General features: G+C 37.3%; 3 protein-coding genes and 1 long non-coding RNA gene across 4 annotated transcripts; 3 read left to right on the plus strand and 1 right to left on the minus strand.

Annotated features, from left to right (window-relative positions):
- Positions 1-1,303: 1,303 nt before the first annotated feature.
- On the plus strand, positions 1,304-16,249 carry LOC122664081 (abscisic stress-ripening protein 5-like). Its single transcript, XM_043859772.1, has 4 exons — positions 1,304-1,309; positions 3,702-3,704; positions 15,001-15,247; positions 15,875-16,249. Exons 3-4 carry the CDS (start codon positions 15,005-15,007, stop codon positions 16,055-16,057), a joined length of 426 nt encoding a protein of 141 aa, XP_043715707.1. The 5' UTR covers positions 1,304-1,309; positions 3,702-3,704; positions 15,001-15,004; the 3' UTR covers positions 16,058-16,249.
- Positions 3,546-4,076, plus strand: LOC122664106 (abscisic stress-ripening protein 2-like). Its single transcript, XM_043859807.1, has 2 exons — positions 3,546-3,746; positions 3,883-4,076. The coding sequence occupies exons 1-2, from the start codon at positions 3,582-3,584 to the stop codon at positions 4,060-4,062; spliced, it is 345 nt and encodes a 114-aa protein (XP_043715742.1). The 5' UTR covers positions 3,546-3,581; the 3' UTR covers positions 4,063-4,076.
- LOC122664113 (abscisic stress-ripening protein 3-like) lies at positions 6,972-7,540 on the plus strand. Its single transcript, XM_043859818.1, has 2 exons — positions 6,972-7,175; positions 7,299-7,540. Exons 1-2 carry the CDS (start codon positions 7,014-7,016, stop codon positions 7,476-7,478), a joined length of 342 nt encoding a protein of 113 aa, XP_043715753.1. The 5' UTR covers positions 6,972-7,013; the 3' UTR covers positions 7,479-7,540.
- On the minus strand, positions 16,150-19,032 carry LOC122664139. The gene is made up of 3 exons (XR_006333297.1): positions 19,019-19,032; positions 18,977-18,987; positions 16,150-16,256 (listed from the first exon to the last, which is right to left on the minus strand). It is a non-coding gene; the product is annotated as an uncharacterized LOC122664139 (long non-coding RNA).
- Positions 19,033-19,610: the final 578 nt, after the last annotated feature.

A 19,610-nucleotide genomic window follows, 5' to 3' on the forward strand; every position in this document is an offset into this window, starting at 1 on the left:
TGGATGGTTTTGGACATGAGGCACTTGGAAACATTTGAATCCATCTTGGTTTTGCTACTTGTACTCTTGCGTTTTAATGGTGTTAGCATTACTTTGAAAGACATGTTTTTTAGGATAAAAGAAAAGCAAAGAACAGTCAGCGCAACAAAATATCCAATCCCTCAAGCGTGAATGGGTGTTTTAAGATTTTCTTCGTTTCTGCGAAGAATCTGCAGAAACCAAGTGATGAAACAGGGAAGGGCAGGACAGCAGAGGTGGGGTGAGGCGGCGGAGGTCGGAGGAGGAGTTGGATTCGGAAAGTATAGAGGGGTAGAGGGAGGGGGAGCCGGAGCCAGCGAGGTGGGGGAAAGGAGAGGGAGAGGCTGACCCGAGGAGGGGGACGGGTGCCGGAGACGGAGAGGGAGAATGAAGGCATAGGGAGAGGAGAGTGAAATTACAAGGAAAAAAAAGTCAAAAGCAGAATGAAAAGATATTAAGGGTAAAAATGGAAAGAGAAATTTGGTTACAATACAACTTGGTTACAAACAGATTAACCCATATGGAAAATACAAAATTAGAATATTTTTTTGGTTAAAAGGGAGCTTATATATCATATATTTTACATAATGAAATTACATTACATCCTTAGAATATTACTTTAATAAAAAACTAACCCATTTTATCAGGAATGCAAGTTGGAAAACTAAAAAAATAATGTAGAAAATGATTTTCAAAATTCATTTGAAAAATTACTTTAAATTATGAAAACTATCATGGCGCAGGAAATGATTGTTAAATAAAAAAAATGATGCAATAATTACCTTTCAATTATTTTATAAAATAATGGCCAACTTAAATCTTTTCAAATCGTTTTAAAAAAGAAGAATTTTTATGTGAAATGCACTTGAACACAAAGTCTAGACCAATTCAAAGTTGTGCCAATTTTTTAGAACACCAAATATGAGGTTGCAGACTATTCAATTACTTTTGTTCATCATTGTTGTGTACATCTCCAGTGAGACAAAATGAGGTGTATACACAATATCTATTATTTTTTTGGTTTTCTAACAAATGTTTTCCTGAAAATATCCATTTGTCCAAATGCCCCGTATGATTTTTCTAATTGCAAACTCTCTTCTATTTTCACAACAGTATAGCACTTTGGTCTAGTTAGTTAATTTGGGATGTTAGACATTAGTTTCAAGGAATCCAATGAGCAAAATTCCCCTCTGATTAAAACCCATCTAAATTAAAGAATAAAATGATCAAATTGCCCTCATATTTTCCAAATCGTTTAGGGTTTGAAACTGAAATTTTTTCCCCCAAATCTGTTAGGGTTTAAACCCATCTGAAAAGCAAGAGATCAGGCTTGATTCCCGCGATGCAACCAAGTTGTTCGTATATTTCCTGATTAGAGTACTCTCTTATCTTGAATCATAGCTAAAGGTCTGCTACTATTTTGATCTTAAAATTCCAGTCTTTAAATTGATTTCTGAGATTTTTTCATCTAGGGAGGAAATCTGGTTTTCTCTTTCTTATGGTCTGAGATTTCAAATCTGTTTCTAGAATAAGTAATCGCCTAATCGAACCGGGTACTTTGTTGATTCCTATTTTCAAATTTAGATCTTGCTACCGGTTTAGTAGGGTCATACTTCAGATCTAAATTCTTTAATCTTTTTCTATCGGGGATCTAATTCTGATTCTGTTTCAAATTGATATTCTTTACTTGTTATTGAATCTGGTTATTGATTGATCACGCTTTGATTAATGATTTGAGCCCATTAGATCCGAGATTGATTCCCTGTTCTGGAAACCCTAAATCTTGAATCCTATGTTCAGTAGGACATTGCTACATCACAATCTTTCATCTTCACCTCCCCTTCTTCATATTTTTGCTTTCCAGATGGGTCAAACCCTAATCGATTTGAGAAAAAAAAATTCAGTTTCAAACCTTAAAGGATTTGGGGAAGATGAGGACAATTTGATCATTTTATTCTTTAATTTTGATGGATTTTAATCAGAGGTGCATTTTGCTCATTAGATTCTCTGAAACTAACCTCTAACATCTCAAATTAACGGGCTGGACCAAAGTGTTATACTGTTTTAAAAATAGGGGGAATTTGCAATTAGAAAAATTGTAAGAGGCATTTGAACAAATGGGCATTTTTAGAGGGTATTTGTTAAAAACCTTTATTGTTTTGGTCCAACAATATAAAATACTTTGCCAAAAGAAAGAGGAGGGGGAGGGGGAAGAAAAGGCAAAATCCTTCATGGTTTTTTTTTTTAAAATTTATAGAAAATATCAATTTTATTGGGAAGAAAAACAGAAAGAAGAGAAGAATGCACAACTGCCAAAGGAACCCAATCAGTGATGGTTGACCCAGAAAACGTCTTACCGGTACCCTTAGAGATAATAGAGTTATACCTATCCATTATATCAGATTTGATATCTTTCATAATACCGGGATGAGGTCTTGTTTTGTTAAGTTAGATTCTGAAGTTTCTCTCTTGAGAATTTTGGGAATTTGTGGAATAATAGACAATTTTACTAATGGTATGTTAAGGACTTGAGGTCATAGAACTCATCTTTAAAATCTAGTCATTAAGGAAAGGCTGCTCAAGTACCTATAAGTTTTCACATTGGGCTACACACATCTGATGTGAAATTATTACTTTTGCCTTTCGCGTGGGATTATAACTTGAGATAATTCATACTTAGGAGATAGTTTTCTTTCCAATGACTGATGGGTTCGGATGGTGTTGAGAGGGTATCGGGGAATAGACAAGAAGTATTATTGACTTTGTACTACAAGAGGCCTCTATGACTCTAGAATGTAGATGGGTGTAGTTTTCCTTCACCTGCGTTGCGGGGAAATTTTTTTTCCTATTTTTATATTTGATGTATTACACAAATTATGTACTTACTTTACTTTCATTAGTTTAGTAGAATATAATGAGAATAGTCAATTAATTACTTTGACTTTATTTTATTCTTATAACACATGAACATGACCTCTATTAATTACCTAATGTTATGAAAGCGATAGTGTGTCACCAGCTTGATCAAAGATCGAAGATCTATTCTAGCCTAATATAATATCAATTTGGAAAATTAAAAAGAGGAAGTTAATCAATTAGCTCCTTCCATCGATTTTCCTTAGAGAAACCGCCTTGTATTGAATAGCCATTAAAAGAGAGATCGAGGAATTTTATAAAGAACGGTTTTCTTAGTGTTCAAACCGGTCGGCCCCGTATCCAAAAAAGCTGATCTCTAGAACATGAACAAATTGACAATTTTATAAATCAACCTGTAGACTGTTTCGATGATTCCTTAATTAGAAGGAGAACCTAACTCTTAACTTCTTACGCGCTATGGCTGCGTTCTTACATCATTTGTGCCTTCCCCACACCCACAGGTGCCTAGATCGCGCGTGGCGTGCTTGGTTACCTCGCTTTGAAACCTTATAAAAGGTTACCTTCTGTAGTCTCTTCAATTCATCAACCATAATAAGCCAACGTCCACCATAGTCGTCCTAACTACCAGGTTTGTGCATTGTTGTTTTGCAAATCACGTACTTTTCTCTCCGGTCCCCACGACAACCATGTCTGAGAAGAAGCACCACAGCCACCACTTTCACCACCACAAGGAGGAAAAACCCGCCGCCGGAGAAATGACCAAACATGACTATGAGAAACAAGTGAAACACTACAAACACTTGGAGCACGTCGGGAAGCTAGGTGCTGTAGCCGCTGTTACTGTTGCTCGGGTAAGTCTAATTAACCAATGCTCTCTTCACTTCAACTTTATATTTCTGTATTGTGATAATAGAATATTGGCCAATGAGAATTAGGACGGAGGTTAATAAGCTGATTGATTTTTTTTGGTTTCTAAACATTTTTCAGCATGAGAAGCATATGGCTAAGAAAGATCCAGAGAACGCTCACAAACACAAGATCAAAGAGGAGATTGCAGCAACAGTTGCAGTGGGTAGTATTGGATTTGCCATCCATGAGCACCATCAGAAGAAAGATGCCAAAAAAGAAAAAGAATCAGCTTTCGGGAAGAAACACCATCTCTTCTGAAACTCATCATTTCTCCCTAGCTACTAGTTCATCACCGCCGCCCCCTCTTAATTGCCCTTTTATTTTCTAGTACTGTGTCTATATATGTTGTAAGATATGATCAGGATGTGATGTATCCCTTCAATTTGATTCATTGTTCTGTTCGTGACTTTGTTAATAAATTTACCTTCATCACCAATTCGATTCTTCTACTTTCGCCTGCCCCCACTGTCATGTGCGTCCTACATTCCTACGAGGCCGAATGTACTGCCTTACCCCAAAAGGGGAAAATGCTACTGTTTGCTATGCTTTTTTTCTTTATTTTTTTCTGGGTGAATGAAAATTGCATTAAAGAAGGAATAAAATATATAGACAAGGCTATCCTAATATGGGATAACAAAGAGAAGACCAAACCCCAAAAGGGGAAAACACAAGGAATTGCAGCCAGTTTTCCTTGCTCATTGTTCAGGCAAGAGGCATGGAAGTGATTTGACTTCTGATTTAATTTCATAGTCGATGGAAATCCAAATCAGGTCCCAAGAAAGAGAAGTGTTTATATCTTATGCTTATTCATTTCACACGTACCATACGTTAGATAATGGCACAAAATGCAATCGAAATTAACCCTAATCACTCTTACAAAGTTGTGAGATCACCCTTTTGGATCACACCATTTGGCTCGATCATAACCGTTAGATTTAAAGAAGCTCAGTTATAATTAAGATTGAAATGGAAACTCTATCACTTTTATAAATTCAAAATTGAGTGGTACGGACTTTAAAGAAAGAGTGTTCGTCATTGAATGAGCTTCATCCATCGGACAATGACAAGCACAAGTGTTGCATTTCATTGGAGGATTTGTCTCTGTGAATCTCAAGATAACACTAACCTTTCTCTATTGATTTAATTGCAAATACTCTAATGCATGTGAGAAAGCGTTACCAACAATCAAATTTTGGTTTGGTATTCTACATCTCCAACATTTCACTCATGGAAGCCTCCTTGGACTGACCATCTAATGTGGCACATAGAAGGATGATTTTCTAAAACTAATTGCCGAATAGGAAGGACATAGTTTATATTGGTTACAGTCTATGTGTCCGACATATTTCCCTTGGATTTTTCAACCATCCATTTATTGTTCAATCGTAGTGCTAAACATAAACTATATGAATCCTACTAAAGAAAAGCGTATAAGATGATAAGTATGAAATCTATACCCCCAAAAAAAAAAAAGCAAGCTCGAAATCTCCAAAATTCCCCTCTAGAGATATTATATGTTAAAGTACAAAATAACTACAAAAAAAATCCTAAAAGGGTGAAAAACATAAAATGATATGAATCCTATTGAAAATCATAGACACAACCCAAAACAAATATATTCTAATTTTCATAATACAAATTAAAGTGAAAAAAAATTAACGGAGATGCCTTTAATGCTACAAAATGCCTAAAAATGTCAAACAAAATTTAAAAATACTTTAATGTAAAACTAACCTATTTTATCAGGAATTCAAGTTGGAAACCTAAAAACCATAATGTAGAAAATGATTTTTAAAATTCATTTAAAAATTTACTTTAAATAAGGAAAAATTCCATAACGCAGAAAATGATTGTAAAATCCTAAAATGATGCAATAATTATCTTTCAATTATTTTATAAAAAATAATGGTCAAATTTAATTTTTTCAAATAAGTTTGGAATACAAGGATTTTTATAAAGGAATGCACTTGAACACAAAGTCTAGACCGATTCAAGGTCGTTTTATTTCATAAGAGACATTTTTCCTTCACCCACTTTTCCCTGGCCTAGACAAAATGGTTGAGATGGTGTTGAGAGGGTATCGAGGAACAATCAAGGATTATTATCGACTTCGTACTACAGGAGGGCAAAGTATTGAGGACCCTAGATTACGGTCTAGGGAAAACTTTTTCTTATTTCATATTTGATTTATCAAACAAGTTAATTTACTTATTTTAATCAAAAAATTATTTTCCTATTTTCATTAGTTTAGTAAAAAGTAATGACAATGGTCAATTAATTAGTTTGGCTTATCTTATTATTCTAATAACCCCCGAACATATATAGTCTCTTCTTTGTAATGTTAGAAGAGGAGGGTCCCACTCTTGGATCCCATCTATGTGGCTCAGACCCATACGAGAATGCTTTTCGTACAAAAACCTGAACCAACCTTTGCCAACAGCGTTATCAAGATGACTCGATCCGGATCAGGTCTCCATCTAGAGACCATGGGGACAGATCTGGACCATCCATGGGATATGGGCCCTACAAACAAGAGATGGGTCCCACACCCCATGGAGGGTCCAGATTTGACCCCAAGCGTCCCCGGATGGGGACCTGATCCAAACTCCATCAAGATCAAAGAGGGTGATCTAGCCGAATATAATATATGAGGAAGTTAATCAATTAGCAACTTCCATGGATTTTCCTTTGGAGAAACCGGCTTAATTGTATCCAATAGCTATTGAAGGAAGAAATAAGGTTTTCTTTTTAATGTTCAAACTGGTCGGCCTCTAATCCAAACAAAAAGTTCATCATCACTAGAATTAGCCGAGTAAAGGATGATAATAAATTAATAAATAAATAAATAAATAAATAAAACAAATGGCAATTTTTGTAAGTAATCAACCTGTGTCTGTGGACTATTTCTACGATTCCTTAATCAGAAGGAGAACCTACATCTGACCTCGATCTTACGCGTTAAGGTTGCGTTCTTACATCATTTGTTCCTTCCCCACAGGTGCCTAGATCGCCCGTAGTGCTTGGCTACCTCGCTTTGAAATCTTTATAAAAAGGTTACCTTTCCTTAATTAGTCTCTTCAACCATCTGCCAACGTCGACCACCTTCGTCTTATTATATTGTTATTTCTTAGTCCTTACTATCTGCAAGTGGGAGTTTGTGCTTTGTTGGTATCCTAATTCACCTTTCTTAAATCTTATCTCCCACCACCATGCCTGAGAATAAGCACCACAGCCACCAGTTTCACCACCACAAGGGGGAAAAACCCGCCGGAGAAATGAGCAAGCAAGACTATGAGAAACAAGTGAAACACCACAAGCACTTGGAGCACGTCGGCAAGCTAGGTGCTGTAGCCGCTGTTACTTTTGCTCGGGTATGCAATTCTCTAAACTCTAACCACTATCTCTTGACTTCAAATTGCTCGGTTAATTTGTGCTCGATTTTGGACTTAATAAGCTCATATATATATTTTAATTCCTTTATAAACATTTTTCAGCATGAGAAGCATAAGGCTAAGAAAGACCCAGAGAATGCTCACAGCCACAAGATCAAAGAGGAGATTGCAGCAACAATTGCAGTGGGCAGTGTTGGATTTGCCATCCATGAGCACCATCAGAAGAAAGATGCTAAAAAACAAAAAGAATCAGCTTTCGGGAAGAAACACCATCTGTTCTGAGACTCATTTCTCTACTTCTTCTCCCTCTCCCTTTCCCTCTCCCTCCCCTTTATTTGTTTTATTTTCTCTGTTCTAAGAGAAGAGGGTGAGATCGATGTATCCTTGTAGTTATTGAAAATTGAATTTGTTTGATGCTTCTCTTTGGGGCCTTACTAATTAATAAATTTACTTCGATCACTTCTTTGTTTTTTTTCATTTGGAAGGGTGATGGTGTGGGTGGTGGAATGTGTAGCTTTGGGCTTTCGATACCTATTCTTTTTCATGTTCTATAATCAAAACATTCTTTGCACACAAAAAATCAATAAAAAAGGAAGAAGAAAGAAAATGGCAAAATCCCCTTGCCTCGTGGATACAAGAAGAAAACCTAGTGTAGCACACCTATTTGTATCATTTGGAGTTGATATGGCCATTCTAACCGAGGATAGAGAATATGGTGGTTTGGATTAGCTACATAGTCGATTTTCATAGCCTAATCCAATCAAATAGCCTTTGTATATTGGCATGCATTACCATGTATGTCCATACATGCCAATTGGCATTTACTCTACCACTACTCTACACTCTCCCATAGGGGTGCAAAAAAACCCAGATCAACCTGAACCCACCCTAACTCGTCCTGAGCTCAGAAAAGGCTGGGTTGGGTTTAGAGTTTTCCTAACCCTAGCATGGCCAGGCTGGGCCTAGGTTGAGGCCTTGACCCTGGCAGGGCTAGCCCGATCCTATCTTATATAATATATTTATAAAATATAAAACAATGGGCTTTGGTTCAATTTTCAAGGTTTTAGCAATCTAACCAAGTGGTCATTGGTTCAAATCTGAAAACAGTTTCTCTATAAAAAAAAATGATGTTTTTTATAATCTGAGCTTTGTTAAGTGGGCTATGATTGGACTTGTTAGTTCCACAACTCAATGGGCCTTGATATTCAAGGCCAATCAGCACCGGGCTGGACTTGGAAAAATCCTGTCAGAGTCGGGCTGGGCTGAGGGTATGCTTGGCCCTAGTAAGGACGGGCTAGGCTTGGGTTTAGATTAAAACTCCTAGGGTTTAGGTTAAACCTGACCGGTCTGGCCCGTTGACACCGCTACTCTCTCATAATCCCGATTTTTTGAAAGTCTATTTTTGTCATTTACCAAACCCCGTTTGCACTCAAAGTTTTAGAAATGTGACAAAGAGACTTTGGGGTACTTGCCGACAAAATTTCACCATCATCCAAACTACGTGTAATATTACCGAAAAATATATATGTATATATTACTGAAAAAATAATCTAAACTACTTGTGACAAAATCTAGAGACTTCTCCTAGATCTGTCAGGCTAGAATTTTAATTATGTTCCTAATACGTCTCGAAACCGTCACTCAATGAGAAATTGACACGCGTATAATAGACGAGCTGAGATCGTATGAAACGAGCGCAATCTGTCTCTACCTAAAGAGCCAGATGAAATTCACATACACGACCAACAACTGCTTAGCTCAGTTGGTGAGCCGTGGTGCGCTTCATGCCCATGCTCACCAAGAGGTCTCGAGTTCGAGTCTCTTGGTTGGAATCTTATCCCAACCCAGCCCTCTCACAGAGTTCTTGACGCAACAGTTCCCAAAGGAAGAACTCTGGCAATTATGGTTCGAGGAATTGGTTGGAACTTGGAACGGCTGAATTGATCGATTCTGATCAAAATCAGTCACGAGTCACGACCGATCTCGATATTGGCCTATTCAATTCGAATTTTCTAGGGTTTTTTTTAATTTTTTATTCTAGGGTTTTTTTTTGGTCAAGTCAAGCGGATTCGGATAAAATTCGACTGCTACTGATTTCCGTGCCAATTCCAATTACTCGTACCCAGCTGGCATATCGAAAATATAAAATATACATCCTAAGAGCCGAGGTGGCGATGTGGAGAAGCGACTTTATATAATCTAGGCCAAGGAATCCCACACGTACGAATTTTTTTCTTGTGACGAGAATATCCTTATTAAAAGACTAATTGGAACAAATATTATAGATTAAAGTGGCAATAAATATTTTGGCATGTCTCATCACAATTTGGATCATCTACGGCTATTGTGCGTAGCAGGGTCATTTCGTTCTTGTTTGGGTGTAGGCAGCATAATGGCCGTTATCTACCCGATCATAGAGAATCAGAACCCATCTCAATATCTATGTGAAGTGGCAACATTGTAACGTATTACATTTTTTCAGGAAAGAAAAACTTTATATAAGCATTAGAAAAGAAAAATATCCTTGTTATATTCATAATTCAAAGTGGATTCTTGGGTCAAAGGACTCAGCATCAAATATAAAGAGGAAAATATGCAATTTTCGATATCTATGAAATAAGAAAAAGAATTTCAAAATCAAAATTTCTTATCTCGTAGATCTAGAAAATTTTCCCAATGCATTTACCCACCCCATGTGTGTGACCGCAGCTTGTGCCCCCGGTGCATAGAATATTTTTTTCTTAAAATAAAATTAAAAAAATCCGTTTTATGAAAAATATTTGAAAGGCTAAAGTTCTTCTAATCTTCGAAGATTAGAGGGAATCTCCTAGGCCAACAAGTTTTGCCACATTGGAGGGTGATGTGGGAATTTTGATCGTAGAAATATCTAGAAAATAATCTAGATTGGCTGCATGTCAAATTTCATATTCAAATTCACTCATATTCTCTTATGCATTAGTTGATATCCTTTTATTTTTAGGTGTCTAGTTCTTTTTATAGATGTTTCATTCTTTCACTTATTTTTTTTAATTTATTTTGCAACTTTGATCCACTAATTCTTTTGCTGAAATGTAACATGTGAACATGGATCTTTGGAATCTAGCTATCCACAAAATTTCAACTCTATCCAATCTGTCATGTAAGAGATATTTCAATTATTTAGTCTAAAGACATGTCTAACTAAAAAAAAAAAAAGCTAATCCCTATTTGAAAATTTCAAAATTTTAATTGTCAACAACTCTATTTTTTTTGGGGGGGGGGCGGTTTGCCGGGTTGGTTGGTAAATGTATACGACCATGGATGGATGGATATAAGACCAAAATTACTTATGGCATTCACTGAATTAGGTGATTTGAACCAGAGGTGCAATTGGGCTGGATTTTTTTAAAATCCAGGCTCAACTCGTGTTCCCATTAAGTGTTGCATCCTCATCTTCATTATTATTTCTTATTGGTACTAGTTATTTTCTGCATTATATACTTAAAAAATTAGGATTGAATTCCTTGTCCGAGAGCATAGCATATGTTAGCGCTCCTTGAATCTATCTCTCTTCTCCCGCAATAGGGGCATATATGTCATTTCATAGTGGTGAGGAGAGAGATAAGACATAATGGGGAAGAGAATGATAAGACATAGAGAGGCATTAGCATACATTATGCTCTTGGATAAAGAACATTATCCTATTAAAAATTGTCTTAGGACTCTTTAGAGATTTTTTTCTTAAATTTTATTAAAAAATGATGTCTCTAGAGAATCATATTGAGGAGATATTTCCATCAAAGCAGGGTCATTGTTTAATTTTTTTTTGGTTGAACACGGTCATTGTTTAATAACTCTCATAGGATATAAGTAATCATTAGATATCCATCGAGTATTTAGAAAGGAAGGAAAAAATATATCTAAAAAAGGAGGAGGGTTTTGCTGCCAGGCTGTGTGACCCTTGCATCCATGTGGGGGCCAATAAGAGGGTGTGTAGGGGCATTCAATAGGAGAGGTAGGTTGGTCATTTTATCACCTCTTGTGTGTGGGTGCATGGGAACGCTGTCAGGAGTGTTCTTTTTCCCATTAAAAAAATATATATATATCAGTGGATATATGGTGACATGGATTGACTAAGCTACCATGTGGTAGATATTTAGGACGGTGTTAGGAGCCAGAGATTTTGTGAAAACTACTCTCTTTTTTGTTGTTCGATACATCCCTTTTGACATGTTAAAGATCACATATATCTTAACACTACAGTGTCACAATCTTCGCTAAATGTTGTTGACCAAAAAACATAAAAAAAAATGTAAAAAGAAACTTGTATATCTTAATTCTTAACAGGTGATGGAGTGATTTTTTTTCCAAGGGCAAAAGATTGTTACCTGGTCGTTGGCCCTTGCACCAGTGTGGGGTCAATAAGAGGAATTTAGCTTGTCTCCAGAGAGCCTAGCATGCCCAAGGTGCATCCAGCCATTGGGAAAATTTTATATCTATGAAATTATAAGATTACCACTTAAGGAAAACAAATTTATAAAAGGGAAATGGTTCCCTTAAAGGCAGTGTGGCCCCTATGCCAACATGAAGGCCAATAAAAGCTTACTTGGAAGCATCAATAGGGGCAAGATTTCCATTTTTATGGGTGGTGGGATGATCACGTCCTTCTATATCATAGGGACCACATTGTCTTTCAAAGTTTTTTTTCACATTTAAAATTATAAAATAATACCTTTGAAATTTTGAATCACTTTCTTTTTTCATTATTTTTCAAGTAGAACTCTTTCGTTATTTATATTTTGGTCCATTCTAATCTAAGCTACAAAGAAAAGGCTAAGACAAGCCATTAGAAACCTACAACTACCAAGGGAGGGGGAGGAGGCAAAAAAAATCCTTTGTGGTGCCCTAGTCTAACGGTGCACTGCAGTGCGGGCCTGAGAACTCGACATGTGGAAGATGCGGCATCCAATAGTGTTGAGCTCGAGAAGAAAGAAAAGAAAAGAATAAAAAAAAAAGCTGCCTTGCATCAAGCTCACATTGTTGGATGAATCTCCTTTCTCGTGTCGAGCTCTTAGGACCACACTGCAATGCACCGCTAGATGCCTGCACTGTAGATGATTTTAATCCGAAAAGAGGAAATGCTTTTTTTGACACAATATGTAAACCAGAAGGGAGGACCTTGGCGATGAAGATGCTCCCCAAATATTTTTCGGATCAGATTGGAGAGATTCCTTCATCGAAGGGGTTGAGGAGAGTCCAAACTCCAAACCGTGTGTCTATATAGTCGGTGTAAGCGTTATACCTCTGTGAGGATAGAGAGTTTGTTAGCTTCCTTCTGAAAGAATAAGATGGTCTTGGGGGTAATTTGTGATTGGACCAAGTAACCATCACAACCATGTGAGGGGACAGTGAGGTAAAGAAAGGGCAATGTGTTGACCAAACATTGAAAGACCCATAGTTTTTGGCCTATACGTGGCGCCACGAATATGGTTCTCTATGGATTAGAGACTTGAATGTACAAAAGATACCAAACGTGGTGACATGCCTTCCACAAAATCTATTTTTCTATTTCTTTAATTTTATTTCCCTTTCTCATTTGTCAAAAAAAAAAATAAAAAAAGGGTTGAGACACATGGGCCTGCCATTCAGGAGGCAGGGTGGTCATTTTGCCCACCCCCATGTGTCTGGGCATAGCCTACGCCTCCAACATAGAGAACATTTGGGTATAAAAAAATACAAATACATAATTTATTTATTAGTCAATTCTTATTTTCATAAACTTACATATTCTTAAAATATTACAGGGATTATCCGAATTGTTTAAATCGAAACAAATAATAATACTATATAATATCAATAAAAACCATTAGTGATAGTAATAAATAATTGAAAAACAGTTCTCTGACCGGGAGTGTAGCCTATGCTAGCATTCCCATGTGTCTATCTCTCTCTTCCTCAAAACAAGAAGACAAATGTATCTTTTCATATGGGGAGGAGAAAGATAGACTCATGGGAGTGCTGGTGTAGGCCACACTCCTGGACAGAGTTTTTTTTTCCTAAATAATTAATAAATAAGTAATGAAAAAAATAAATATTATTTTTTAAAAAACATTAAGAATTCAATTCATATATCCATTTCAATAGAAAATTAAAATACATGTAATGAACATTAACCACTTGAAAAAAAAAAAAAAGAGGTTCAAAAATCTTATAAACTTGTTTATAATTAATTTTGATTTTAACATGTGAAACCATTTATTAAACGGTTCAATTTCAATTTACCTAAAAAACTTGCACTAAGTGGTTTACATCTGAACCAAATCATTGAATCTATCAAATGACAAATAGTGAAACATTATATTTCACTAGGTATAGTGACATCTAAAAAGATCCTTTTAAAATTGAATAAAAGGACCATTAAAAGCCGAATGCATGGCCCATGTAGCATTTTCCGCGTCCAACTTTATGGAAAACTTACTCTTCAACTTCTGTAACCTTTATTTTAATTCATCTGTTGGCTGAGAGTGACTCCTCATCTTCAATTTGGGATCCATATATTTGAGAGACAGAGAGAGAGAGAGAGAGAGAGAGAGAGAGAGGTGTGAGTTGTGTGTTTGGAGTGAATAACTGGGGTATCATCATCTTGCCGACAGTACCCATCAACTGTTCATTTCATGGCCCGTCCGAAAGACTTTATGGACTTCTGTAGCTCATTTCTCATTGTTCATTATCTATTCTCTTTTCCAAGTGGAGAGGGGCAAAGATATAATTTCCACAGTCGGCAATCTGCATCCAGAAACAAAAAGAAAAGAAAAGAAAAGATAACACCATTAATTACTTTTTGCTTTAATTAGTGATAAAATAAGAAAAACTTGGTGAAGTTTACTCACCACCTATAATGTTGCCACTTTTAAATTAATGGGGTCATAGGCCATAAGGACTTGAATGCAGTGGTGGGTCACGGGCTTCATTCAGATAAAAGTGGACTGGTTAAGTTTTTCAGATAAAAAGTTAGATTTTGTTTGGTAAACATTTGGAAAAAGTCCAGATAATAAGTATGGATGCATGTAGGGGTGTTAAATTTCAGCTGAAATCGTTTTGATCGGTTCAATTCGAATCGAATTGAATGTCTATTGGTTCAGTTTTGGTTTGGATTTTTTATGAACCATCTAGAAAGTAAAATATATTGAACCGACTAAACACGGGAAGAAAAAAAAAAAACCCAAGAAAAAACTCAGAACTGAATCGTACCTGACATAGGACCAATAATGTAATCCCGATAAAAGAAATTGCAAAAGAAAAAAAAAAAGTTGGAACTAAAACTGACCGAACCGGTCTGTTTTATTGGTTCCACTTCAACTTGGCCCTAATACAAACATAAAATAAATTCAACCCAACCAAAACCAGACTGAACCGGAGATTCACACCCCTAGATGCATGCGCATAGCAGACAATCTCAAGCTTTAACAAACTGAAGATCCGATAGAATATGCCTTGGTGGATATACTCATATATAGTAACTCAGATTTCTTTTTCGAAGATAGAGATATCTAATGATTTCTTACCCAAAAAAAAAAAAAAAAAAAAAGATTTCTTTGTTAAGAGATGAGATATCAAAAAATAAATTAGCTCATAAAAACTTTCCATTGCCAGCTTGACTGTATTAATGGGTTCTTTACGAATCGTGGCCGTCCATCTAATCAGGGCCAGGTGCACTTGTTTCCCCCTTTGAATCCTTATAAATAGGACCTTCCATTGTCTTCCTTAACCATCAAACCCCCACAACCAGCTTTGCCTAGTTATTCTTCTTTGATTATATGGTTAGTACCATGGCTGAGGAGAAGCACCACCACTCCCTCTTCCACCACCACAAGGAGCAGAAACCCGTGGAGGAGGAGACTGTGTATGCTTCTGAGGACACTTATGATGGTGATGGCATGGGTCGTGTCTCCGCCAGTGAGACCGCCGTCTTTACCACCTCTACCGAGGATTATGAGAAGGAGGAGAAGCACCACAAGCACATGGAACACCTCGGTGAGATAGGGGCTGCAGCTGCTGGTGGTTTTGCTCTGGTAAGTTTTTCTTTACAACTCTCTTTACATCTTTCATGCAATTCTTTAGGTCATGTCGTTCTTTACATAGAACATAGAATTAAAGCCAAGATTGCTTTGTATGAAGGAGGGAGGGTTGGTGCGTCAGGTGGCAGTCCACACGCCAGATGGGTGATTTGATTCAGGTGGGAGAAGTTAAAAGAGGTCAGAGAATGGATCTTTATCCTCTCTAGGTCCTGGATCTGGCTCTCCTCCAGCCATGGCTGGAGCTGGAGGATCCAGCCCTGCAAAAACACCCAAAGACATGGGGAGGGTTTGTCATAACATAGGGGGGTCTACTACCGCCACGGCACGAGGAGAGCCAAATTACCGGTTCCCAGTGCCCCTAACAAGGGGCGCCATGACCACCCTACCTCTGCCGGAACACTTTGCCCAGGTGGGATCCACCCCAGGCAATGGTGAATTAGAGGAGATAATTTTTCTAGCTAGGGGTAGAGTTAAAATGAACAAAGAGAAAATACATGCGTAGTTTAAACCTTGTATTAAGTATGACCTCGAATAGAGCTGATTCAAAAGAAAGAATCCATGTAGTTGTTGTTACTGTTGTATTGCGTTTGAAAGCTAATAAGAAGTAAACTTTCTTGTCAGCAAGAGAAGCACAAGGCTAAGAAAGACCCTGAGCATGCTCACAGGCACAAGATCGAAGAGGAGATTGCAGCAGCTGCTGCAGTGGGTGGCGCCGGATACGCCTTCCATGAGCACCATGAGAAGAAAGAAACAAAGGAGGAAGAAGAGGAGGCTCATGGGAAGAAACATCACCATCTCTTCTAAGCATCTCTCTACTGCCAATAATTATTCCCTTGTGATTCCTAATTTCCTCCATCTTTCTCCAGTTTCTTTCTGTCTTTGTTTCCGGGTGTCTCCATTATAGGATATTAGAGTGAGATGTATATCTTTAAGCAGATAGAGCGCAATATCTCTGTTTGCTTGATAGGTATCAGTGTGGCTTTCTCCTTGTGTGTATCTAAAACTTCTAACTACTATAAATCTATAATGAAGATGTTTCCTCTGTTTCTAGTAATTGTGTCTCATACTTTCAATTGCTTCTCATTTGTTAATTAGTAAATCATAACTATCTAAAATAGAGTCGTTCACGCCAGACACAGTGGAGGGCAAAATGATCACCCGCCCCCAATGGAAGTTGAAAATTGTGGCTCCCATGATGCTTCCATGATTACACTTCTCTCCCCCCACCCCCACTCCCCCCCCACCCAATAATTTGATAAGATATTTCTAGATATTACAATGTTGAAAGGATCACACTCCTCCCTCCCCCCCCCCCCCCACCCCACCCCACCCCACCCCACCCCAATAAATTGATAAGATATTTCTAGATATTACAATGTTGAAAGTGAAGTATAAATTTTACTATTTACCACATGGTAATACATGAGTGGACCAGAAAAGCATCTTATTGGTACAACATCTGCTTAAAGTGAATAAGACCTCATCCCACCCAACTCAACCCAACCCAACCCAACCCAATCCAATAAATTGATAAGATATTTCTAGATATTACAATGTTGAAAGTGAAGTATAAATTTTACTATTTACCACATGGCAATACATGAATGGACCAGAAAAGCATCTTATTGGTACAACAAAGTGAATAAGAAAATAACTAAATTACAAAAGATGTGGGATCTCTTTCCCAATAATGGCCTCCCGAAATCCCAAGTTTTTGGACTTTGGATCTTTTTATGATGTGGGACGAGCAGTTGTTAGAGGCAGTCTATTGCAATTGTAGGGTAATCATAAAAAAGATCACTTGTGGCCACGTGGAATCATATGGGTTGATCATATAAAGAGTAGGACCCACATCGACAAAGAGATTGAATTATTCAAAAGTTTCCCCCAAATAATACAAAAGCACATAATAATATTAAAGTATGATTTAGACAGCTAGCTACCTACAAAGCTGATCCATTCTCAATGGAGACTTGGCTTGGTCCGTTTTCAACTTTCCAGCTGAAAATCATTTCCAGTAGAAAAATTTTCCCCTATATTACGATGCACCAGTAGTGATGCAGCGAATGGCATCTTTATATGGAGCTCAAAATGATTAGGAAAGAGAAAATAATAAAGACTTTATAGGAAAGTTTTTTCCATTCTTACCTGAAATTTTTTTTCATTCATATGAATTTTACCTAAGGATCAAGTTTTCCTTCACCTATGATGATGAGAATTCTCTTAATTCCATGGGTTATGATGGTTGGATGAAACTCTAAAAATAATACGAAAGAACATTTCAGATGTAGAGTGCAGAAGGAGTAATAATATCTTAATGGCTTGATTCTCTTTACCCACGGTGAAAATAAACTCTTCTCTTTAGAATTGAAATTTAGGTGCATGTTCTTTGTCCTGGACTACATTCGTAGTTGCGCCCAGACACATGGAGTGGGATAGGGGCAAAATTTTGGGTGTTCAAGGGGGGTGGGCTGGTCATTTTGCCCACCCCCATGTTTCTAGGCACACCAGAGAACTTTATCCCTTGAACTTTATACAAATTCAAATTATGGTTAGTGTTACTATTTGTTCACGGAAATTAAATCAAAATTGGTAAAATAAACATTGACTGTCGAATGGGGCTTGTGCCAGACGCAGGAAAGCATGAATTATCATCCCGTCTCATGAAAAAAAAAAAATTCATCCATGTTGATGTCCCACACTCTCATTAGTCGACCCACTGGTGTAGGAACCATACGACTAAACAGTAATCCCTTGCCCATCAAAATTATAGTTTAAGTACACTCTCATGGTGCCTGATTTGCACTGCCTGATCTTAGGTGAGATATAGGTTTTATATCAACTTGGATTATTTAGGATTCAAATAAACACTTAAATGAAATTCATCAAAAACCAACGATTTTGCTTTTAGTTCTCCATTGGGTAAATTTAAAACTGTAGAATATTTACAATGTTTTGAAACTTATAAAAACATTAGCATATGTGGATAATATCATTGAGAAATGGCACAAAGAAAACAAACGATTACAACCAACCTTCATCCCCAGCCCATGGGAAGACTGGCAGTTTCATGTCACCATCATATCTGTAATATCATTGAGAAATGAAAACCGCTATATGTATATAATATTTAGAGCCAGATTTTTGTCGATATGATAAAATAAAATAAAAAATTGCTACCAAAGGCTTTATTTAGTGGTGGTAGGCATTGTTTCTTTTAATGGACAGACAAATGGCCCTACCACAATAAGATTTTTGGAGAACCCGAGCCCACCCAAGCACGCCTTTAGCTCGACAAGGCCTGGACTGGGCTACACTACTAGGCCCAGGATAGGACCGGGCCTGGACTGAGTCCTCAGCCCAGCCTAACCCTTACCCTGTATACGCCTAGTCCTAAAATGATAAAAATTAGGGTTGCCAAGGTCAATTAGGGCCAACCCTACTCACCTCCGCTAATTAGGATAAACTAGGGCTGGGCTGAGTTAGGTTGAACCTTGTACGGCATGGCCTGAACTATGATATCCCAAGTAAGGGTGTCAATTGGTCCGGTTTTGGGCTATCAGTCCGGTTCTTTGACAGTTCTGGCCTTCAGAGTTTAGTATCATAACTGGAATAATAAGTTAACCAATTCCAAACTTGAGACCCAGGACCATTATTAACTAAAGGGTGGGTTGGTATCGGTTCATAATCGGTTCCAAAAAGTGCCAAAAAAAAAAAAAACACTTTAACACTTACTACGTATATTCAATAATATTATAATGAGACTAATTTCAATCACATGAGAAATGTAACCCACCATCAATTTTTCCTCAAATCACGAAACTAGTCCATATTACAAATAGTATATGGGACAAGAGATACCAATCAAAATTGAAAGACTAAAAAATAAATAAAAGGTTTGACCATAACTATCATAACCTTAATTAAGTCTTAAGAATTATAGAATATATAGGGTTAGGATTTGGATTTGTACCAGTTCTATCAATTCCAATTCCACTAGTTCCTAGTTGGTCTATCGCTTCTAGAATAGTTGGAAGACCAATAACTTAATCCATAGATCCAGAACCGGACCAAGAAACTATTGGGCGGATCGGTTCCGATTCGGATCTTGGGTTTGGTCCAAAAGTGACACCGTTAATCCTAGGCCGATCTTGGGGTTGTGCTGTGCGGGCGTGGAGGTTTTAAAAAATCCTACTCTAGGCCGAGCGCGGCCCGATTGGACCCGTAATCCGTACTCTAAGTAGCGAAAAGAGAATCTATATTTTGGGTAGAGATGTAAATAAGGTCAGATTCAGGGGTAACTTGAATTTAATAGAGTAGTATACCTCTTTCCGATACATTCTCTGATTCTCATACC

The sequence above is a fragment of the Telopea speciosissima genome, chromosome 1, assembly GCF_018873765.1.
Source record: "Telopea speciosissima isolate NSW1024214 ecotype Mountain lineage chromosome 1, Tspe_v1, whole genome shotgun sequence".
Lineage (NCBI taxonomy): Eukaryota > Viridiplantae > Streptophyta > Magnoliopsida > Proteales > Proteaceae > Telopea > Telopea speciosissima.